Here is a 21,328-nt window from a genome sequence, read left to right as displayed (position 1 = left end):
ACCCCTTGGCATCTTTAGAGATGGGGGACGGGGGGAAGAGGGGAGACACACCTGTTAACAGTTTTCAAATACGTTAAGGGCTGTTGTAAAGAGGACAGGAATCAGTTGTTCTCCATGTCTGCTGAAGGAAGAACAAAAAGCAATGGGCTTAACCTGCAGCAAAGGAGATTTAGGTTAGATACTAGGAATAACTTTCTAACTCCAAGGACAGTTAAACACTGGAATAAGTTACCAAAGGAAGTTGTGTAATCTCAGTCATGAGAAGCTTTTAAGAATAGGCTGGAAAAACGCATGTCAGGGATGGTCTAGGTATTTTTGGTCCTGCCTCAGTGCAGGGAGCTGAGGTCCCTTCCATCCCAGCATTTCTATGATTCTATAACTTGACTGGCTCCCTTCTACATTATATGAACTTCCCCTGTGGTCTACAGAGGTCTTGGCTAGTTAGAGAGAGGCACAGGGACTCTGATAACCAGAGTTCACAGCTCACAACCCCCTCCAGTGTCAAGGGACAACTGCAGACTTGCCCAGAACTTTGACATGGCAGATTTGCTGGGGTGTGTTTTGTTCTTCTAGGACTTTATCTCCGTTCATCCTGTCATCTCTCCAGAAAGCGTCCTAGCCTGGTATTCTTGATGGTTGTACAGTAGTGTTTCCAGAGACCACTAACCATCTCTGTTTGGCTGCAGAGTTTGTCACACTGCGAGTTGATCACAGATGATGGGATTCGTCACTTGGGGAATGGCGCCTGTGCACATGACCGACTGGAAGTGATCGAGCTGGACAACTGCCCTTTGATCACAGATGCCTCCTTGGAACACCTGAAGAGTTGCCATAGCCTGGAGAGGATAGAACTTTATGACTGTCAACAGATCACACGGGCAGGAATCAAGAGACTCAGGGTAAAAAACCAAAAACCTAAGACTTTTGCTTACACGTTATTAAATGGCTGGATGGGGAGAGGGTGATTGTGAGGATCCGGACTCACTATAATCTATACCAAGTCCTTAAGATGCCTGAGAGTGCTACAAGGGTAATGCCATCATCTGTGAAAATGATAGCTGTTTCATTCAAGAGAAGGCTGATGACAGTAAGCACTAGCTGGTGGGGAAGGAATGCTCCCTTCCTTCTGTGTAGGATCCGGTTCCAGTTCCAGATGAATAGAACTAAAAAGGAGTACAGGAGAAGCCAGCTTGCTAATGCTTACTTCGCAGATTCACAAACCTGATGATGCTCCCTCAAAACCTGAGAGTCTCGCCTCACTTCTCAGCAAAGAAATAACTTGAGCCGGTGTTAGATCAACAGCTCATATTAAGTAATCTGATGAAGTATATGACAGAGCACTTCATATTGATTCTTCCCCATGTGCTAGTAACTAACTCAATCTAATCTCTTGCAATTGGGGAATACACGAAAATAACATCTCTTGATGCCTTACCCTTTACAACTTGTTTTTTAACCTACTGGCTAATTCAAATAATTCGGTAATCTACAATGTGTCCCCAAGTCACTATGCAACTTTGCAAAGTTTGACTGTTTATTTCATGATATAATTTAACGTTAATAGCTTGGCATAAGTAAAGAATAGCATCTTAGACCAAAGAAGGGCCAAAAACTATTATTTAAGGCCATCACTACCTCGCCATAGCTCATCCAATAAGGATTTTTTTGGGTGAGGACATGTGGTTTTGGTGAACTCTGCTGGAGTAGGAGAGGTTTCCAGGCCACCCTCACTAGGCAGGAAAGGGAAATTGTAGATGAGAAAAAGAACTTGGTAACGGTCCAGGAAGATAAAATTCCAACCCTCCGCTCAGATCTGTAAAAGGCTTGACATTTTTGTGAAAGAGGAAAGATGCTTTTATTTAGGTGGCCAAGCTCAGAAAAATACCAGGCCCCTCAATGTCTCACGCTCTTTTCAGTTGCTCGCCTGTGCATGACTGCGTATTGCACTACCATAGCTGTTCTTTCTTTAAATACTGTGTTTATCTTTTCAGACCCATTTACCCAATATTAAAGTCCATGCCTACTTCGCTCCTGTGACTCCACCTCCATCAGTAGGGGGCAGCAGACAGCGCTTCTGCAGATGTTGCATCATCCTATGACATTGGAATTGGTCATCCTTGCAAACTGAGTATTTAATTACACTTCTAGAATTACAGTGGACACCTGTATCTTCAGCGAAAGTGATCCCAGTGTCATTTGCAAGGGCCAGTGAAAAGGGCTGTGGCACCGGGCCCCTGTAGCCACCCATACACACGCGTGTACACACGCACCACCTGTTCCAGCAACTGATGAACTCTGTGACATGGGAGCTGGATCTGTGTTGTCTTTTGCTGTAGGTGGATTGATATAATTCTGAACCATTCCTACTGGGCATGCTCAGAAGAAACTATTGGGGAAGGGGTTGTGCAAACCCAAAACGGCTGCTGCTGGTTTTTGTCTTTTTTTTTTTTTTTTTTTAAGTGTTGGAATGGCACCAAAATCCTTCAAAGCTGGGGGAGGGAGAGAAATGAACATGCTTTATTCTTGCACCCACTGTCCAAAACAAAAAAGAGGTTTTGTTTTCCGTTCTTCAGTAAGGGAATGAAAACAGCAGCCATTGTGAGACATGATTTACTGTGCTTCGGTACTTCCTTGTTTCCATGCTAACACACTGAGCATGCTCACATTGAAGGTTCATCAGTTTCTTCTGTGTTTCATAGCATTCAGCTCAGAGGCTTCCTAGATTGTTGTGATGATATAGCTTGAAATCTGTAATGTCGGGCTCAGGTTTTTACCCCACCCAACTGCTCATTTTTTTACAGATTTCTAATTTAGTAATTTTTGAGATTATTGAACATAAGTTATTTATCAATAAAAATAAGACACTTTTTACCATTAGAAGGCTGCGTCTGAAACTGCCTGTCTGATGGAAAGATCTTAAATAAAAGAGAGAGTGGAGTTCAGGCTAGGATCTCCTGGGCTTATTTGCCCATTTTTACCAATATTTGGGTCTCAACTCTTTTGCATTTCAAGTTTTACCCCAGCAAAGAGAATATAGCTCACAATATAGGGGACACAGCTACATTCTACAGTCCCACCTCCCCCCCCCACCCCCAAAAAATCAGAATTGAATCGCTGCTTGTTGCCCTCATCAAGAAATGATTCATTGTTTGAAGCAGGAGGGACCGAAGACCTGAAAATCTATCACTGATTATGGACACATTGTCGTGTATTGAGTTTGTGAACTCTCAGCAACTTTGTTGACGTTTGCATTTTCCACAGGTAAGTGTCTTGTCCTGGAGAAGCATCCATTTGAGTGAAATGGGAGCTTCTTCTATGCCATAAGGATATACCATGCTTCCAGTTCCTCCCAACTTTCAAAAAGGGTATGTTCTAGCACACTGACATGGTTAATCTGTGTAGCAGCTGTGTTTTGAGTGATTCAGGCAAGCTTAACCCTGCTGCTTCAAGGGAATGTAGAGAACCTGAGCTAGCCTACATGTAATCATTTGATTCCTTGATATCAGGAGTCCAGATTGGCCAGCACAAAAGATGCTAACAGATGCGCTGGCATTGCGGGCTTAATGGGGCTGAACTTGGTCAGACTATAGCAGGTTCCTGGAAGGAGCGATCATGTGTAAGGAATTGCTCTTTTCCTGCTGTCAGCACTCTGGGATAGAAGAGAGAGCACATGTTATGTGAATTGTTCCCGACTGACTGAGACACAGAGGAATGAGCATGCTTAATCATCATAATTGTCCAAGACTGAGGAAACGGCACTCCACCTTTATGGAGAAGAATTACAGGAGACAGGGAAGAAGAGATGGTTTTCTAAAGTACTAGTAATAGATTTCAGAGCTCTGAGGGTTTGTTTTTTTCCCTGCACATTTGTGTGGAGGGCAGTGTGTTACCTACCCAGGGATCTCATCACCACCTGAGTAATTCAGGCAATTAAAAGGGTCATTTTTTAGCACTGTATAAGCTATATTCCTTCATCTACAATTCATTTCACCAATCCATCAGTATGTTTTTGTGAATCTGCAAGATGTTGTGAATCTGCTGGAAAGGCATGTAGAAGAAACCCAGTATGCACTGTTTAAAAGGATACTGACAGTTGTTTCCCGCACAGATTTTAATTTTTATATCTGTTGTATTCATTAAGCCCTCTTTAGAAGCTGAGATAATCTTTCCCCTCAACAGCAGAGCTCAAATTCCATTTGCCAAACTTGCTACTTTCCCTTGATTTCAGTGTGTCGGAAGGAGTCTGGCTACGGGTTTATGTTGCAACTTATTGACCTCCTGAGCAAGTCAGATGTATGTCAATTTGGGCACCAGAAGCAGTCAGTGTTAGCACAGCTCTGGAAGTAATCTTTTAGTTAATTTCTGGTGGGGCAAGAGGAAAAAAAAACAGTGGTTTGTAAGTCAAACTACAGAGGGGCTGTTTAATTTCTTGGCAATGGATTGTTGGGCTGGGGGCGGAATTTAAGAATTTAGAATCCAAAGTGTTTTCTTAAACAGGGTAACAGTTTGGCATCCCAAACTACTTGACAGAGTCCATTTATGTCAAGAATCTCTTTTAAATGGTCTCTTCCTTATGTTTTGTATTTATAAATACAATAAACAACCACTTTCCAAGTTTGGTCGTATCAGAAGAATGCCTTTGTAGGGCAAGAACTTCAACAGTTTAGTGTTTTGGACAAGCTCTGGCTTTTGGAATTCTAGAATAGGTCCCAGGTGCATTCCTGCTTTGTCTTGGTTAGCCATCAATCAGATATATGGGATTGCTAGGCACCAGCGGCAGGGTTATGTCTCAGCCTAAGTGCTGCTGATGCGGAGGTGGTAATAGACTTGAGCACCATTGTTTGACCTGATGAATACAGGAGGTATCATGTATTGAGATGAAGGGATCATCCTTTAGGGATGTGGAGGTTTTTGAGGGGGAAGTGGTGGGAAGTAGTGGAACTTCTTAGAGGTTCAGCAAGGAACAAACCCGTGCTGAATATCTAATCTGATTTGAAGACTTCTACTTGTGCCAAATATGTGAGCTAAATTGAAGGACACTAGACTTCTTTCACTTAGTGTCATCTCCAGCGACTGTCAGTGCTGGTCTTAAAGATGTATCAGGCCATTGACTGTTGCATTTACTTATTGGCTCCCTCTTTACCCACCCACCAAAAATCCCCACACGCAGCCTAAATTGCTGGGGGTGATTCCATGGAAATCCACGTGATCCACAATGATAGTGGTGTAGGTTGAACCATGTATTAATTCCTCTGTGTAATCTGTATCTGTCTTTTCAACATGCAGCAGCCGTGAGTTGTCCATGGGCTGGTGCAGTGGTTGTCAAACTGCCCCAGTCCATGCACTTTTGGGAGGGGAAGTGGGGGCGACCTTCAGAACAGACAAGAAGGTAAAGTAAATGAAGACCGAGAGAACCTCTGGACTAATGGAATTTGAGGTCCTCCAGTAGAGGTGCTGTGAGGAGCTCGAACACAACCAAAAATAAGAGGCTTTTTTTAATTTAAAAAAAAAAAAAAAAAAAGACAGCAGAACTTTCAATCATGATTGTAGAACTGCTCCTGAAAGGGGTGGGAGGGAAAGGCGTAGCATGCTGTCACAATGAATATTTAAAATAAAAAAAAAAAACCTAAACAAAATTCCTATTTTCTAAACATCATTGTATTCTTCCTTTTTCCTTTTTTTTATTTTAATCGAATGTGTTGTTCATGGCTGGCCCATGGTGTTGTGTTTTGGGTTTTTGGGGGGGGGGGGGTGCAGGGGAGACCAGTATGACAAGGTTCTTCACTACAGTGTCCTATTAGTGGGGGTGGGCAGAGCTGAGGGTTGAACTGACCTGTGATCCTTTGTCCACACAGTGTGTGGCTTAGTGTTTTGGTTTTTTTTTGAGGGGCATCCACCCAACTTGACCAAACTGCAGATCTTTCTCTTTGTGCTGCTTTACCAACAATACTGCAGAGTTAATCAGAAAACTCACGGGCACCGGGAGTCACAGTCCTACTCCTTAGCGCTGGGCTTCTCAACCCCATGCCCTACCCTCTTAAGGGCTTTCCAGACAGGTACCAAAAACATACTTTTATCTTTCAAAGCTTCAGGCCAAAATTTTCACAGTCCATGTTCAAAAATCCGGTATCTTGCATTCTTAGCCCTTCGTTTCCATCTTTGAGGATAACCTTTCCCTGGGTTATGTGCCAAAACCCACATAATTGCAGGTAATTGCACAGTTGCTGGCAATTGGAGTAGCCCGGGTATAGAGTGGATTCCTCAGCATAATGCCACATCTCTAGGGAAGTCTGCTGGGTTTTTTAAATGCTTCTCGTCTCGTTTACACTCCCCCTCAGATAAGTTCTGCTCCCTTCTTGTTTACAGCTGCAGGGAACATGGCCTTGTACCTCTGGATTCCACAGTGGAGGGACTGTCATTGCGACAGGGCATTATTCTCCTCTTGCTTCTTCCCCGCCTCCCAGCAGGCAGGGGAGGAAAAGGTTAGCACATGTTGCCATGTCCTTGCGGCCACCGAATGTGTTTCCACACCACATTTACCTTCTGGTTTTGTTTTTACTTGGGCAGTGATTTTTTAAAGAAACAGCCAAGGTACGTGAAATTTCTGGCTTCACCAACCCGCCTCTGCTGCTCCTTCACCCCTCCGTTTACTGCCCCCACTGAGACAATCTCCTTCATGTCCCCTCAGATGTATATTATCCCTCCCCAGCCACATGGAGGCTGTTCCTCTCCTAGGACCCATCTGCACCATTGCCTAGCAAGACTAGTATGTGGCGGCTGTTGATTGGTCTTGGCCCCATCCAGTCTGTCCAGATGTTGTTAGCTTGGCTACCCATGCATTGAGGCATGATGCTTAGATTGGCTGTAAGGCCAGGACAGACGGGGTCTTGGAGACTACTTAGCTTTCACCATGACAATCCCTCTTGCACCATCACCTCCTACAATCCTCCTTTCCCATTGAGGCCGTTCCTGCCACACTAAAACCTTTAACCTTTGTGGATTCCTGCAGCTGACCGGATTCCTGAACTAAGGCCATGTCTGCACGACAGAGCCTATAATGGCATAGCCCATTAGTATAATCTAAACACCACAGATGCCAACAGAAGGAGGAATTCCACCTGCATAGTAACACCACTTCCCCAAACGACATGAGCTATGCTGACGGAAGCACTCTTCTGTCAGCATAGTTGCATTTACGCTAGGGACTTTGCTGGCATAGCTGTGCCAGCTAAGGGGTTTTAATTTTTGCACGCTCCTCCCAACATAGCTACGCTGGCATAACTTTGTAGCGTAGCCCTGACCTGGCTTTCAATTCTTCAGGAGGGTGGTTCAGTATCTTTTTATTTTTGGCTGTGAGGCTCGTAATTTTAATTGAACTTAAAGAAATAGTTTTAATTGTGTTGAGAAGACATTTTGTTTTATTGTTTGCTTTTTAGCATTCAGGATTGGGCTGATGATCTTGTCTTATAGTTCCTTTCTCTTTCTCCCCCGCAACTGTCTCTTATCTTGATCCAGTCCGAATAGCTGCAGTTTTGGATTGGTTGAGTGTACTATTCTCTTAAAGTTGTATGTGTTGGAGAGGTTTCTTTAAGTATTTTTAAACTTTGTTGGATGCATCATGTCCATTAGACTAACTTATTGGACACACAAGATAGAACCTTGTCATACACTCCCTTAATTATATATATTAGAGAGAGAGCTGTAAAATATTATTTTAATGATATTGTAATCTGTGCTTTCCCTCTCCTGGACACTAAGTGTGGATATAATATTGCCAATTAACTAAAAGTAAAATATATATATGTAGCTAAATTGTCCTTTTTTTCGTCTGTGTGATATGCCGGAGTCCTGACTAACACCGAGGTGGCGTTGTGGTAATGCAAAGGAGTGCCCACAAATACTGCCTTTTGAGGTCACACAGCAAATAGCTACGGATCGTCTGACAAAGGCTCTTTAATCTATTCTGTTTCTTATACACTTAGGCTGGGGTTTTCAACATTGACTTCTACAGGAGCAGAGTTAGGCCACCACTGAGCACTTTTGAAATCCCACCATTACCACAATCTAAAGAGGATCTTAATTGTTTTGGGGAACGATTACTTGTCCTGACTGATCCTCAGTCCTTGGTATTGCTGCTTGGCTAATGCTGTTTGTTGAATTTCATCATTTTTCAAGTAAAGGGCTCACTTTCTTTTTTCCAGTGTGTGGCACTTGGAATCTGGGAGTTTGTTCTACTCCTGGCTCTGCCACTGATGCACAGTGTGACTTTGGACAAGTCACTGCTCCGTTTTCCCCATCTGTAAAATGGGGATGATACTGACCTAATCTGGGATGTTGAGGCTTACGATGTAAAGTGCTTTGAGATCCTTGGGTGGAAGACTCATTACTAAAGGACCAAGTGTTAATATATTTGGCAACAGCTGCATGTCACTAACATGTTAGCCTCAATGACACCGTTCTCCCATTGTGATGAAGCCGAGAAGGATCTTCCCTTCTTCCATGGTTTATCCTCCTTTCATAGTACCAAACCTTGGGGGTGGGGGACCCCCCCCCAATCCTTGTTGATAAGTGTGTGTGTTGCCTACTCAAAGCATCCTAAAATTATAATTCACAGGACTTTGGAACCCCTCTAGTTAAAGACCATAAAAGAAGAGAACATGCAAACCTCAAGTGAGGTTTTCACAAGAAATGGAGTGAAAGCGACAGACCACAAAAATAGGTTCATTAATATTTCATTCCCTGCCAGCTTTCCTCCGGAGTCCATAGCTGTATGTAGTCAGGTTTGGATTTGTCTGTAGCTAAACAATGACAAAAGGTGGTTCAGAAAGGGGAGAAAAACCAACCTATTTAAGATGAGATTCTAGTGCTGAGTGTCCCTGGTATTTAGGATTGATAAGGGCTTCTTTACACAAGCATGTAGGAGTTAAGTTCCTAATTTCCAAATGCAGTGGGAATTGTGTCCCATCTTTTATTGATGTTTCTGAAAATTCCAGCCTTAACTATGGCAAGTGAAATATGTCTGGTCCGTTAATGTTTCATCACACCACACTGCTGCTCTCTCACTTGACTGTGGAAGGCGGATAAGGGGACGCAAGCAGGTATCTAGTTAAAGAAATCTGGGTTCCCTTGGTACATTTTCATTCCCCAGCTGGATGAGAGGGGCTCTTTGAATGTGAGATGTCATAGTTAGCGTTCAGAGTCCTCAGTGTATTGAGGCTCTGTGGGTGAGTAGTTCTCACCTTTCTGAAAGATGCTTCTTGCTGGGGACAGCATTGCATCATCTTCCGCAGGTTTTCATCAGCACCATAAGGACCAGATGTTTTTCACAAATCTAAACCTAGGGGGCCACCAGATGGGCTTGAGGAAAGCTGTGCCACCTCCCCACTCGTCCTATCCTTCGTGTGCCAGAATGACTGAGATGTGCCAGGTGAAGGGGCAGGGCTGTCCCTGGAAGTGAATGCACGTTCCTTTTAAGAATGGTTTTTCCTCCTATTTAACCAGAGGGTTGCTAAGCATTGCAGTCCTAGCTCCCAAAGCAAGTCAGCAGTGCGTTAGGTGTGAGTCACCTGCTCCCTTTCTCAGGGTACAAGTGACAGAGCACATAGGGTTTTGGGGAGGAGTTTGAACCACTCAGGCCTTTGCACCCACGGGATTGTGTGTGTGGGGGGGGGAGGGAGAGGTTACTCTTAATCCTTGCTTCTTCAGTTGTATTGATGGGGGCAATCCTACTAGGGCTCCATGCCTGTGCAAGGCTCTGTCTGTGTGGATCCTGCAGGGCCAGGGCTTAGCTTTGCTTTCATACTCCACTGGCTCCGCAGGGTGAAAAATGTGTGCGCAACAGCCCCATCCTGTGTCTGAGCAGGCCCGACTCCTGGTCCCCACACACACAGGCTCTGCCCTCTCAAACTACTTGCTAGCGGTTAGTTTAATCACTAGAGGTGCCCCCCTGCTGTGACACAAAGGGATTTGAAATCCCCTTAATGTGCCACCCCCCCACCCAAACTGAAGCAGATGGCAGTAATAGACTGACTATTCAGCTCTGATATTTTTAATATCAAAAGGATTAGACAATACAACAGCCAAATAAAAATAGAACTCTAAAAACAGCAGTTGGTTTTCAGTGTTAATGCTAAGGCAGATGATACAATATTTAGAGGAGCCTGCTTACCTCAGCCTGAGGTTTGGTTTTGCTTACAGGTCAGGTCTGTGAAGGGAAGAATTTAAAGGGTCGTGAGGGGTTCCCTGGCAGGCAGGGGTTTGCAAAGCTTCCCAAGGTGGATGGGTGCCTAGCTCACTGGGAGTTGGGTGCTTTTGGAAATTCTGCCCAGAAGTCCTCTGTCCAAGATTTCCCCCCCCCCCCCTAACCTCATGACATAGAGGCCTCCAGATGACTGAATATCATTACTGACTTAAGCTGGATTTCAACCAACAGCCTAGAAGTGAACTCCTTATTGCCAAGCCCCTGAGTGCAGGAGGCCACTAGCTGTGTGTATGACCGTGCCACTATGGAGCATCAGTGTAAACTGTGCCAGTCTAAGGCTACACAAAGCAGAGCATGTCTTCAAACAGGTGGCATGTGGGCATTTCACAAATGCAGGACACTGCAGCTGTCTTGGCCTAGATTCTTTACAGCACTGGGATGGGACTGCCTTGCTGGGAAATACTCCTGTTGGCCTCTTCACCAGCTTCTGTGTGGGGAAATCTCCCTTGGTTCCAGACAGTGATTTGGCATTGCTTCTCTCATTGCACTTCTCTGCGTTGAACTGTCCTAGGTTGCTGTCCGCTTATCTTAAAATTAAGTGGTAGCCTTCTGGAGCCTGCACTGAGAGAGACAAAGGCATACGCACCAGTCACTTTCCTCGATTGGGAAATGTAGTCCTAATGTTTCTCTTATTCAGCTTGTGGGGGGGCGTCTCAGTGCATTTGAGACGATTTAAGACCGCGCTTTGGGACATCACAAAATCCTGTCTTCCTGTGAGAATGAAGGAGCCTCCCCCACCCCCAACTAGACCTGCACAGGCCCTCTTCGTGTGTCTTTATTTTTTCTCCCTCTTCCCTGTTCTTTTATGACTGATGTTCATATGAGTCATTTTCTCCATTCTGTCATGAGCCAGGGCTATCACAACTGTGGACTGGAGTTTCCCTTCACGGGCTTTTTTTTTTTGGCTGCTCCTCATTTCCCCGCCCTTTCCTTTTCCCAGGGAAGCCGTATACCTTTGGTAACAGCTGCTACGAAACAGGCTTCATCTGGCAGGTTCCTGACCATCTGCGGTGCCCCAGAGAGGAAAGAGACAAGGTTAGAACGTGGGCAGGCTGCAGAGTGAGTCAGGCTGCTCATTCTTCAGCGGTGCTCCAGCAGGATTTTAAGAGGCGGGGTGCGAATTGCTGGGGTGGGTACCAGTTGTTTGGTCATCCTGCTGTGTGCAGGCGGGATTGTATAATACCCAGCTCTTACATAGCACTTTTCAGTGGTAGATCTCAAAGCACTATCTTCATCATTATCCCCATTTTACAGGGAAGTGGGACAGGGAGAGGAGAAGTGAGTTGCCCAAGGTCATCCAGCTGACCTGTGGCAGAGCTGTGGTTAGAACCCAGTTTTCCTGGGTCCCAGGCCAATGCTCTATCTGCTAGGCCACACAAGGCAGCACGTGCCCGTATTGGCCAGTGCAAGGGGGACCCCCCCACCCCAGCCCCCGTGATGTCCTACCCCTTCACCAACGGCAGGTGATCTTTTATGGGAAAGTCCAGCACAAAAGCGGGCTCTGCCAAGCGAGGGGAGGGAATAGGTGAAGGGAAGAGCAGTTTTCCCAACCTGGAAGCCCCTTACCAGATCACTGATGAGGATGTGAATCCCGGTCGGTCCCTGCTTGGAAACCTGCTGGATCTGGTTGGCTGGGAGGCTGAGCAGCTCTGCCAGTTTATTGGTCAGTTCCGTGGCAGTGAGTTCTTCCAGATAGACCTCTTGGTACGTGGCTTTCAAAGAAAACCCCAAAAAGCCAGTGAGCCAGCGCCAGGATTTCCCTCCCCTTCCCAAGAGCTTTGTCGGGCGACAAAAAGACCTCCAGGGGTCACCTGCAGCTACCGTGGAGACCAGCCCAGCTCCGGCCCTTCCTGCAGTATGAGGAAGTTTGGATTCAGATATAGCCTCATTAGCGGCCCCCAATTCCTGAAAGCTCCTGCTGAGCTGACACGGCAGCCCCTGTGAAATAGCCACGGCTTGATTGCAAGCCAAGGGCTTGATCCAGTGCTTAGGGAGGGCTGTCTGGCTAAAAGTGTTATGCAGTTGCCCAGCACGTGGGTATCTGAGCCTCTTCCTCATACAGCTGATAGGATAGGCCCTAGGGGATTTCAGCCAGCATAATCCTATCGTCTTCAATGGACTTTGGCCCCAGCCCTGAGCCAGATGACCAGCCAGGTTCAGCTTTGCATGGATGGGTGCACCAGAAATGCACAGCTGGAGGCCAGTGCAGAATCTCTCCTGAGCCCAAGACTTGCTGTGCCCAGCCCCCTGGTCAAAGGCGAACTGGCCTGGCTCCCTGAACTTGGCCCTCAGGAGCATTGACAGTAAAGAGCAGCTGCTTGTTTTACCTGGGTGCGAGTCCTCAGGGGTGTCTCTGCCATGGGCTTGGGGCTCCCTGGACATGTACAGGGTGAGCCGAGGGCGGACGCACCTGTGGGAGAAGAGAGCGTGTTGACTGGCCTATCGACCTGTAGCTCCAAGTGTCTCGAAGCAGAAGGGCCGCAGGAGCCATGCTCGTGTAACGTGAATTACACTTAGTGCCCAGGGACCCCAGGAGAGGTTGAGTGCTGCCTGCATGTGTGCACGTGTCCACCCCCTGCCCCCCCCAGACCTCAATGCCAGTTTTACAGTTGGGGAAACTGAGGCACGGGGCTTGTGATTCACTGGAGGCTGCATAGGGAATCTAGCAGAGCTGGGAACTGAAGCCAGATCTCCCGAGTCCCCAGTACAGGGCTTCCAACGGACACACCACCTTCCTCTGCCTATTGGAATTCAGGGCTACCCTACCCCTGCGGATGAAGAGAAGCTTGTAATGAACCGTTTAGACTTGTGTTGATCTGCCCCGGCTGTGGGGGTGCTGGAGAGAGAAGTATTTACCTCCTGCTAGGCACTGTGGTTGCATAAGTGGGACATGCACATCAGACCTCAGTGCTTGTGACGAGGTCACCACTGTCCCCCTGCACAGGGACCCCATCGCTCCATGGCTGCTGCAATCGTAGGGGTAAGCGCCGCAAGACTAGCCCATTCCGCGATCCTGTGTCCTCGGCTCTGCCCGGGCAGGCCTGCGGGGAGCCGGGAAGGGCCAGCCACCCGCTGCACCTCCTCCTGGACACTAAGGCCAAGATTTCCAAAGGTGATTAGTGATTCTGGGGGGGTCTAAGTTCAGATTCCTTCCAAGGGCTGAGCACCTGCCCTCTGAGAATTGGGCTCCCACGATCACCGGTTCCTGGGCTGTCTATATCCACCACATCCCACCCCTTGTGACCACACTGAGAACTTACAAGCTCATGACATGCGCCAGCTAGGTGCAAAGGAGACGGGGAGCCTCCCTCTATGCTACTGTTAGATGAGGTAGAGCAATGACTTGGTGCAGCAAAGCAATTGCTTAGAGTATAAAGTCGTTCAGAAAGAGACAGTCCTTTCATTCTGTTTGTACAGCCCCTAGCATAGCGGGAGCCTGGGCTGTGACTGGGGCTGCTACGGCTGTGCAAATCGATGGGTTCTGGGTCTGCCTGAGCACTGCAGAAGGGGACCCCGTGTTCCCCCACCCACCAGCCCTGGATGCAGTGTCAAGGTCTCTTTTCCCCCCACCCCACCTGGCTTTCAGCGCATGGGAGAGCCGGATCCCGTCAGCTGCTCCACAGATCTGGATGAGGTCGCTGCGGGAAAGCTTCAGCAGGTCGGCTCCTGGAGAGAGAGAGAGGCAGGCAGGCGTGGCTGGCATGATCATCCAGTGCGGCACTAAATCCCAGTGCAGAGTGGTTCACAGGCAGGGGCCGGACCTGCCATGTTGCAGGTCCCTGCCTGGGGAAGGAAAGCGTCCCCCTGGGTGCGACTGGGCCGAGCAGGGCTCCTGTCTGTTTCAAACCATCCCCTGACTCCCCCCAGAGGAGGGTTAGGTGAGCAGGGGATGAAGGCAGCCATCTCCATTCCAGACCAATGAATCCAGCAGCGTGGACCTGTTGAGAGCAGGCTGCTCCTCCACCTCCTGGATCAGCTGGGTTCTTCGGACAAGGCCAGAGCCCAGCCTGCAGAGCTGGTACTGCTCACGTGGCCTACGTCCCTTTGTAAGTGGAGGGCTCACGCTTGCCGGTCCCCAGGGGCACGGACAGACTGCCCCTCCTACCCACCACTAACCTCTCCATCATCCAAGCCACCCAGAGTTCATCCATGCGTCTCAGCACCTCCAAAGCACAGAGGTGTATTTGTCTTGTGAGCATCCCCTTAGGACAGGGACAGAGCCACGCAAGGGTGAGCGCTGCCCCCCAGCTCTGGGGCGGGTTGGCTCCACCAGCCCTTCTCCCTAGTTTCATTGGCTCAGGAAGCGAGACTGCCTCACCTGTGAAATTAGCCAACATCCTGCAGTAAGCGGCGAAGCGATTCTTGTGCAGCCACTGCTGGGTTTCCAAGATGGAGGCACAGGGACTGAGAGCCTGGGACAGACAGATGGAGAGGGGAGCGTTTGGAGTGACAGGTGGGCTTGAGACCCCAATCACGAGCTTTGTACGTACTCAGCAAACCTCAGCCCAGCACTCACCTAGGGCCCCTGGACCTGGTGGAGTGACCGTGAGGACTAGCCTGTGGGGAGACAGCCACCAGCTGTAGCCCCAGGTGCAGAGTGATGCTGGTAGCCCCCCGGAACCTGAACGCCTTCAGTGTTTGTCCCAGCTGGGCCCAGACACCCAGGCCTTGTCCAGTGTCCCAACCCAGGCATGGGATCTAACCTCTGCATCTCACCCTGCAGGGAACCCACCCTCATGCCAGATCGTTGTGCCCTGCAATCTCTTGCCAGCCCCTCTCTCATCAAGGGATCAGCCAGGAGCAGGGCAGGTTCAGTAACAACCCCAGTGAATCCACGGATGGCTGAAGCTTGGTTACCTCCGTGGCTTATTCCAGTAGCGGGGCTGAGGTGTTCCCTGTGTGGCGCAGGGTTTAGAACAGGAGTGAAGGGCTGTGAGTTCCATTCCCAAGCAGGGGGGGAGCGCGATCAGGGTGTGAGAGCGGGAACAGGGAGTCAGGACTCCTGGGTTCTGCGCCAGGCTCTGGGAGGGGACGTATGATCAGGGGGTTAGAGCAGGAACAGGCAGTCAGGACTCCTGGGTTCTGCCCTGGGCTCTACCCCTGCCTTGCAGCGGGGCATCAGCTCAAATCACTTAGTCTCTCTGCCTCAGTTTGCTGACGGGCAAGATGGGTGCCATAACGCCCACCCCGCAGCGTGCGGAGACTCGCTTGATTAGCAAGTGCTTGGAGTTCCTCCGCCTGCCGGGAAAGCAATGATGGTTCCTCTGCTACATGCAATGCCAAGGTCCCCTCCTGCGGCAGCCGGCCATGGCACGGGGTGTGGGTGGCAGAGTGAGGCAAGGGGAGCGCCAGGCAGGCTCTTACCTCGGCCGTGCTCTCTGCTGGGCTGTCGGAGGGGCAGCTGGGCGAGGAACAGCCCCTGCCAGGGAGAAGGGAGACGGTTGACGGTTATCCTGCAGCAGGCAGCACAGGGGTGAAGTGGGGGGCTACAAGTGCTGCGGGGGAGGGGGGTTGATCAGAGCAGGGGGTCTCTCCAGCTTACCTTTCTGGGGTCAGCAGTTTGAAGGCGTGAGGAGAGGGGAGCCCGGGGGTGGCTGGGGGGCTGCTGGAGGCTTCGGGCCAGGGGGTGCACTGGAAGCAGAGGGGAGGGGGTTAGGAGGAGGGTAGTTTCCACTTCTCTAGCAGTGCTGTGCTTTGCATACAGCTCTGCCCCCTTAATGCAGCTACCTCTGGGGTGGGACCTAGCCACCCCCTCACCACACGCACCTCCCGCCCTCCCTGTCTGTGTTCTGGGGTTAGACAATTGCGCGCTTCCCGGCCAGGGGACACACCTCTGGGGTTCATTAATAGGATGGAGTCCTGGTTATCTTGCTGCCCCATTAAGATGGTGGCACCGATCCTGCCCCCTTGACAGGTCCGGGTCTGCCCAGCCCTGGCCTACCTGGGAACGCTGCACTGCTAACCCCACAGTTGGGCTGCCGTGGGGGGGCACAAGGTACAGCTAGAAATGTAATGCCAGCAGGCTGGTGCCTCTCTCAGCTGCCCCTGGTGCTGTGGGGTTGCCTCATACCTGACCCAAACCCACCTCCGCCAGCACCGTGCTCTCATAGGAAGGCTGGTATTTTTCTCGCTCCTGCGGTGATTGTTTCTCAATTTTCTCCCGGTCAGTTTTTTGTTTCCTGTCTGCTCCCTTGGGCTGAAAAAACAAATTCCCAGTTTCCAGCTGGACCCAGTAAGCGCAGACCCCATCGTGTCTATCGAGGGACCCTTCCCCCTGGCTGGGCTGGCAGGATAGGGGCCTCTGAAAGTTCCCCAGCACCCTCTACCTCTTTGCAGCCCTCGATCTTCACAAAGGATCTTAGTATTGCTATCCCCATTTCGGTGATGGGGAAACAGAGGCACAGAGTGGGGAAGTCACCCAGCAGGTCAGGGTCAAAGCTGGGAATAGAACCCCAACGTGCTGAGTCCTGCTCCGGTGTCTTAACCCCTGGACCGCACTGCCTCCCAGGCGGTAGTGATGGCAAAATATAAATCACTGAACTCCTCTGGTCTCTGCTGGCCCTTGGACCGCCCCCCCCCCACCCCCACCCCGGATTCCCTGCTGGGCCCCCTGACAGATACCCTGTGTGTTGCTTGCACCAGCCTGCCAAGCTGACGGCGAGACAGAGTTGACCCCGAAGACAAGAGTCTTGGGGAGCGCGGGAGAGCTGAGCCCCATGCTGCTCCCCGTCTGGTGGAAGCTCAGGCCTGGCAGTGGGAGGCTGCTGCCGGTGGGGGCAGAGCCAGAGCAGCACCCTGCACGCCAGTGATGGAAAGGAGGGAGCAACGTTTAGGGGCTAGAACAGGGGACAGCGGGGCAGGACTCCTGGGTTCTCTTCTTGACTGCGAGGCCGTGGGCGCAGGGGAGGGCTGGGCCATCTAGTGGCTGTAGCGAAGGCTGGCGCGGCGGCCTCCTGGGTTCCATGCCCCCGACTTGATCCCAGGGTGCCAGGCCCCTGCCCTGGAGGACGGTTACCATGACCATCTCTGTTTTAATGCTGCTTCTTCCCGGCCTCCCCCCGGCCCAGGCAGCCGGGGATGTTAAGGGAAGCCATAGAGGGGGCCCAGTCCGTGCCCGGGACAGGGGCAGGGCGGCGCGGGCACCTTGAACACTTTGACAAGGCAGCTGGCCGAGTGCAGGTGATCCGCGTGCTCGCCCTTCTCGTTGGCCTTGTAGGTGTCGAGCTGGATGCGGAAGGGGACACCCTTCTCGCCCCCGTTCTTGCGCAGCGTGAACTCGGTGCTGATGCAGTGAACCTGCCGGGAGGGGGAGGGGTGAGCGTGGCGCCCTGGCTTCCCCCCCCCCCCCCCAGCCACCCACGCTCTGCCTTTCCACCCTCCCCATGCTCCGCCCATGCTCTGACCTGCATGAAGACAGACGTCCTCTTGGTGGGGTCCCAGAGGAACTCCACCGTGTTCAGCAGGGTGGGGTGGATGTGCGGCTCCAGCACCCCGACGGACAGGGGGACGTCTGCAAGCAGGGCACAGAGGGATCAGGCAGGACTGGAGCCAGGGAGACGTGTATGCGGGGCAACAGGTGCCCAGACACCCCAGGGATGGGCACGACGGAGGAGCCCATGTGGAACAGAAGGGGGCTGAAGGATCCGCTGCCCATGAGCCTCTGCCCAGCCACATGGGCATCCTGCCGGTTACGTTCTCGGCGCTCTCACCCCTCCCATGAAACCGGATCGCAAAGCCCTCCTACACCACAGCGAATTCAATTCCCAGCCCCGGTGGCCGGGAGCTGTTCTCCCTCTAGGGAAAGTGAGGCCGTGAGAGTGACCTGCCCAAGGTCCTCAAGCTGGGGCTCTGACCACTAGCCCAGGCTTCCTCCCAGAGGTGAGAACAGGACCCTGGCGGCCAGGCTCCCAGTCCTGTGCTCTAAGCACTTTATGGGCCCAAATCTTCCCAAGTGGCCCAGCTCCCGGTGTCTGCAGGAGCCGCGCCTCCGTAGGCTGGACTGAATTGAGTCGGCTCCCCAGTGCCCCCTGTTCCTTTAGCCTGGTTCCCAGCCCTTGGTTCTCATCCTCTGCTTCCTTCCCCCACCGCGGGGGCTGTTGGAGCTGGCCCAGACCCAGCAAGGGGGAGCCTGGGGTTCCCCCAGACCTCTCAGCTGAGTGCCAGGCTGGGATGGCATTTCTGGGGTACCAGGACCAGTAGGTGGTACTGTCACATGTACCGCGATGGAGGTGGGAGGGCACCAGGAATAGGATCTTGCCCAGCCTGGCTTGGCCCAGCGGCCCAGCACAGATTCCTTATGCCCCTCTCCCCTCCCCGAGTCCTCTCCGTGCAGGGCCTACAGTCCGGTTCTGGTTCCTCCTGGCTCTGACCCAGGGACCCCCTCCCCTCCCCGCTTCACCCACAGCCGAGGCTGGGCTGCTCTTGGGGGCTTCCTCGCCCACCGGGATTGGATTCTAGCGACGAGCGGGCTGGGCTGCAGATGCCAGGAGCGAGGGGCACCATGCGCCGTGTGTGTGATAGACACTAGGGGTGTGGAGCTGGTACTCACCCAACCCCTCTCATTCCCTATCCCTGGGGCACAGCCGGGCCGCCCCCTGCGGGCAGCCAGACTCACCGATGTCCAGGATGCGGTCGCCAGGGCGGTTCCACCGCCATCCCTCCAGCTGCTGGTGCTCCATGTACTGCAGACGCCGGTCGTGAAACACCACCCTGGCCACGCTCTGCGGGAGAGAGGGGCGTCAGGCCCTGGGCCCTGCCTCGGCTGGGCTCCGTGGCCAGGAGCAGATGGGGGATGGAGCCACGCCAGCCAGGGCGGGAGAGGCCACGTCATGCAGCCGGGGTAGCCTAGACTCCAACAGCTCAGCCCCCATTCTCTGCCCCCCCGGGCCCCCTCCCCGGCTCACCTTCAGCAGCTTCCGGCACTCGGAAAAGTCGCCCAGCTTGGGGTTGCACAGCATCCGGATCTCGTAGGACTGGCCTGAAAGAGACGGCAGGGCCCTGCGGGTGAGATCTGGGCGACTGTGGGCAGAGGCTCCGGGGGAGGAGTTCTCTGTGCCCCGCTGTGGGCAGCCGGCCCGCTGCTAGCCCCGGGGCTTACCCCCCGCCCAGGGCGCAGCCCACCCGGCTCACCTTGATTCAGGTAGGTGAGGGTCTCCTCGTGCTGCTTGACGGCGGGCGAGGTGGGGGCGCAGAGCACGTACTGGAAGGCCGGGCACTGCAGCTCGGCCGACGTGGAGATGTTCTGCTCCTCCTGCTTCAGGAAGGGCAGCGCCAGGGACTCCCTGCGGCAGGGCAGAGCACACGGCAGTGGGGGCAGCTTCCCCTGTGAGCTCCCCCTCCCCCCAGCCTGTTGGAAGGGGGGATCTGTAGATGCAGGGCTGGGGGATGGGAAGGGGAGTATAATTCTCCTGTCACACTCCCCGCCCACACACACATCCTCCCAGCCCCTAGTGCCCTGAGCACAGGCCTGGGAGCCAGAGTCTCATCCCAGCTCCTACCACTGGGACCTGGGCACATCACTCCCCCTCTGCTGAGTCTGTTTCCCCTCTGAAGCATTACCCTGACCCATCTGCTAGTGCTTAGCTCTGAAGGGGGGTGGGCCCCCAGCGATTATTTAGGGTTAGGAGGAAGGGGAGGGAATATTTCTGCCGAGGGGCAAGAAAATGCCCCCGACCCTGGAATCGTCTCTCGGGGGGGGGGGGGTGGAAGCCCGTTGGCCCTTGGGACATCTAGACCAGCCCTCACAGGAGGAAACACGAGAGGGAAGAATCCTGCCCTGATGCCAGGGAGGTGGCTGGAGCCCAGGGGGGCTGTCCCGGCCCAGCTCCTGCCTCCCGGGGCTGGCTGCAAGCGCTTGGGAAGGCGCCAGTGTTAACCCCAGGGGGCTCTTTGCTAGTGCAGAGGTTTATTGGGGGGGGTGGGGGGTGCTGCCAGCCTGGCCTTTTAGCTCCAGCAGCAGAAGCATGTGCTGTGAGCTCCAGGGGCCCCACCTTCAGGCCCTGCCAAGGGCCTGCCAGTGGGGGGGAGCTCCATACTGCGTGGCCAGCCACGTGTGGGCGCTCAGCCTCTCTGCCGACCAGACCCGCCGTGTCTCCCCATGGGGCGTGTTGGTCACATGTGACGCAGTTTGGACAGCTCTTGGCAATCCAGCACCATCACGAGCCAGCCAGAAAGGTCCTTCATGCTTGGGGTTTTAACAAAAATTAAAATCCTCATTTTTGACAGAGGGTGGGGGGACGGACCAAAACCAAATGTCTTTCTTCGGGCCGGTGCTTGGAGCCTGCGAACTGCTTTGTCAGGCACAGGAAGTGAATCGCCTGTGTCTTTTCCAAACACCCACTGAAGGGCATCTCTCACATACAGAGGGCACTGAAATGGGACAATCCCCTGCTCCTCGCTCGCTTGCATTTCTCCAGTTTGCAGGAGAGCCCCTGCCGCCTCTCCTGGGCATCCATTTCACACGCACACACGTACCCCTTCAGCTAGCGCAGCTGCTGTAACAACAGGCCAGGATCTCCAAGCCCAAGCAAAAATTGATATTCCTGTTTTACAGCAGGGGAAACTGAGGCAGAGAGGTAGTGACGGTGGGGGAGCAATTTGGGGGATGCGAAAAAGCCACTTACCTGAGCAGATTGCCGCCGGAGCAGGGGTACATCTCCCCTGGCCCTGGCCAGTAGTGTTCGGGCTGGCTGTGCCAGAACAGCATGGTGAGGGCGTGAGGCTGGACGGAAAAGTCCCCAGATCTGAGTGAGGGGCGCTGTCAGGTGGCTGTTGTCTGGTGAGGCAGCTCCTGGCACCTGCCTTTATGCTCCCAGGCTCCCCAGGTGGGCGTGTGCCGGGAGAGGTGCTGAAGGATTGGCCAGCTTCCAGATGGCTCTGAGCAGCTGGCCACACCCTGGGGGGGAAGGACGGGAGCTGGGGCCGTTTCACTGCGGCTGCCCTGGTCTGTGTTACAGGAGGTGGGCGGTCATCGCTGGGGCACAAGCGGGCAAAGCGCCACGAGCCGGAGAGGGGTTCCTGCCCCTCCTGCTTAACCGAGAGCTGCGGTAGGAGGCAGCAAGGACCCAG

General features: G+C 52.3%; 2 protein-coding genes across 9 annotated transcripts in view; one reads left to right on the top strand and one right to left on the bottom strand.

Moving 5' to 3' along the window:
• FBXL20 (F-box and leucine rich repeat protein 20) overlaps window positions 1-5,714 on the top strand; it is a 72,193-nt gene extending 66,479 nt beyond the window's left edge. For all 5 annotated transcript variants that reach the window (XM_084615939.1, XM_084615937.1, XM_084615938.1 and 2 more), the window contains 2 exons: window positions 687-899; window positions 1,992-5,714. In XM_084615939.1, the coding sequence (XP_084472065.1) occupies window positions 687-899; window positions 1,992-2,099 (321 nt within the window). In that variant the 3' untranslated portion in view covers window positions 2,100-5,714. The remainder of the gene's footprint in view (window positions 1-686; window positions 900-1,991) is intronic.
• A 4,318-nt stretch (window positions 5,715-10,032) lies between these two features.
• LOC311513668 (transcription factor CP2-like protein 1) lies at window positions 10,033-21,139 on the bottom strand. Of its 4 annotated transcripts, none has more exons than XM_084615646.1 (15): window positions 20,884-21,117; window positions 19,391-19,638; window positions 19,165-19,238; window positions 18,876-18,981; window positions 17,665-17,771; window positions 17,405-17,557; window positions 16,347-16,457; window positions 15,804-15,892; window positions 15,626-15,680; window positions 14,580-14,673; window positions 13,837-13,927; window positions 12,589-12,671; window positions 11,828-11,973; window positions 11,215-11,266; window positions 10,033-10,822 (listed from the first exon to the last, which is right to left on the bottom strand). In XM_084615646.1, the coding sequence occupies exons 1-15, from the start codon at window positions 20,964-20,966 to the stop codon at window positions 10,785-10,787; spliced, it is 1,530 nt and encodes a 509-aa protein (XP_084471772.1). In that variant the 5' UTR covers window positions 20,967-21,117; the 3' UTR covers window positions 10,033-10,784. The 4 variants fall into 4 exon arrangements, 3 of the variants coding, with proteins under 3 accessions (XP_084471772.1, XP_084471774.1, XP_084471773.1); XM_084615648.1 differs by having other exon boundaries at window positions 19,391-19,542; window positions 20,884-21,115; XM_084615647.1 differs by lacking the exon at window positions 11,215-11,266 and having other exon boundaries at window positions 20,884-21,130.
• Between the last annotated feature and the right edge of the window lie 189 nt (window positions 21,140-21,328).

This window comes from Lepidochelys olivacea (assembly GCF_965140295.1).
Source record: "Lepidochelys olivacea isolate rLepOli2 genome assembly, chromosome: 27".
NCBI classification, from domain to species: domain Eukaryota; kingdom Metazoa; phylum Chordata; order Testudines; family Cheloniidae; genus Lepidochelys; species Lepidochelys olivacea.
Note: the sequence above shows the minus strand (reverse complement) of the source record. Positions and strands in the feature narration are given on the sequence as shown.

Coding starts and splice junctions, on each gene's coding strand:
- LOC311513668 (XM_084615646.1), bottom strand. CDS start 20,966: ATGCTGTTCTGGCACAGCCAGCCCGAACACTACTGGCCAGGGCCAGGG. Junction 19,639..20,883: donor TCCGGCGGCAATCTGCTCAG/GTAAGTGGCTTT, acceptor CCCATCCCCCAG/CCCTGCATCTACAGATCCCC. Junction 16,458..17,404: donor GCCTTGTCAAAGTGTTCAAG/GTGCCCGCGCCG, acceptor TTGTTTTTTCAG/CCCAAGGGAGCAGACAGGAA.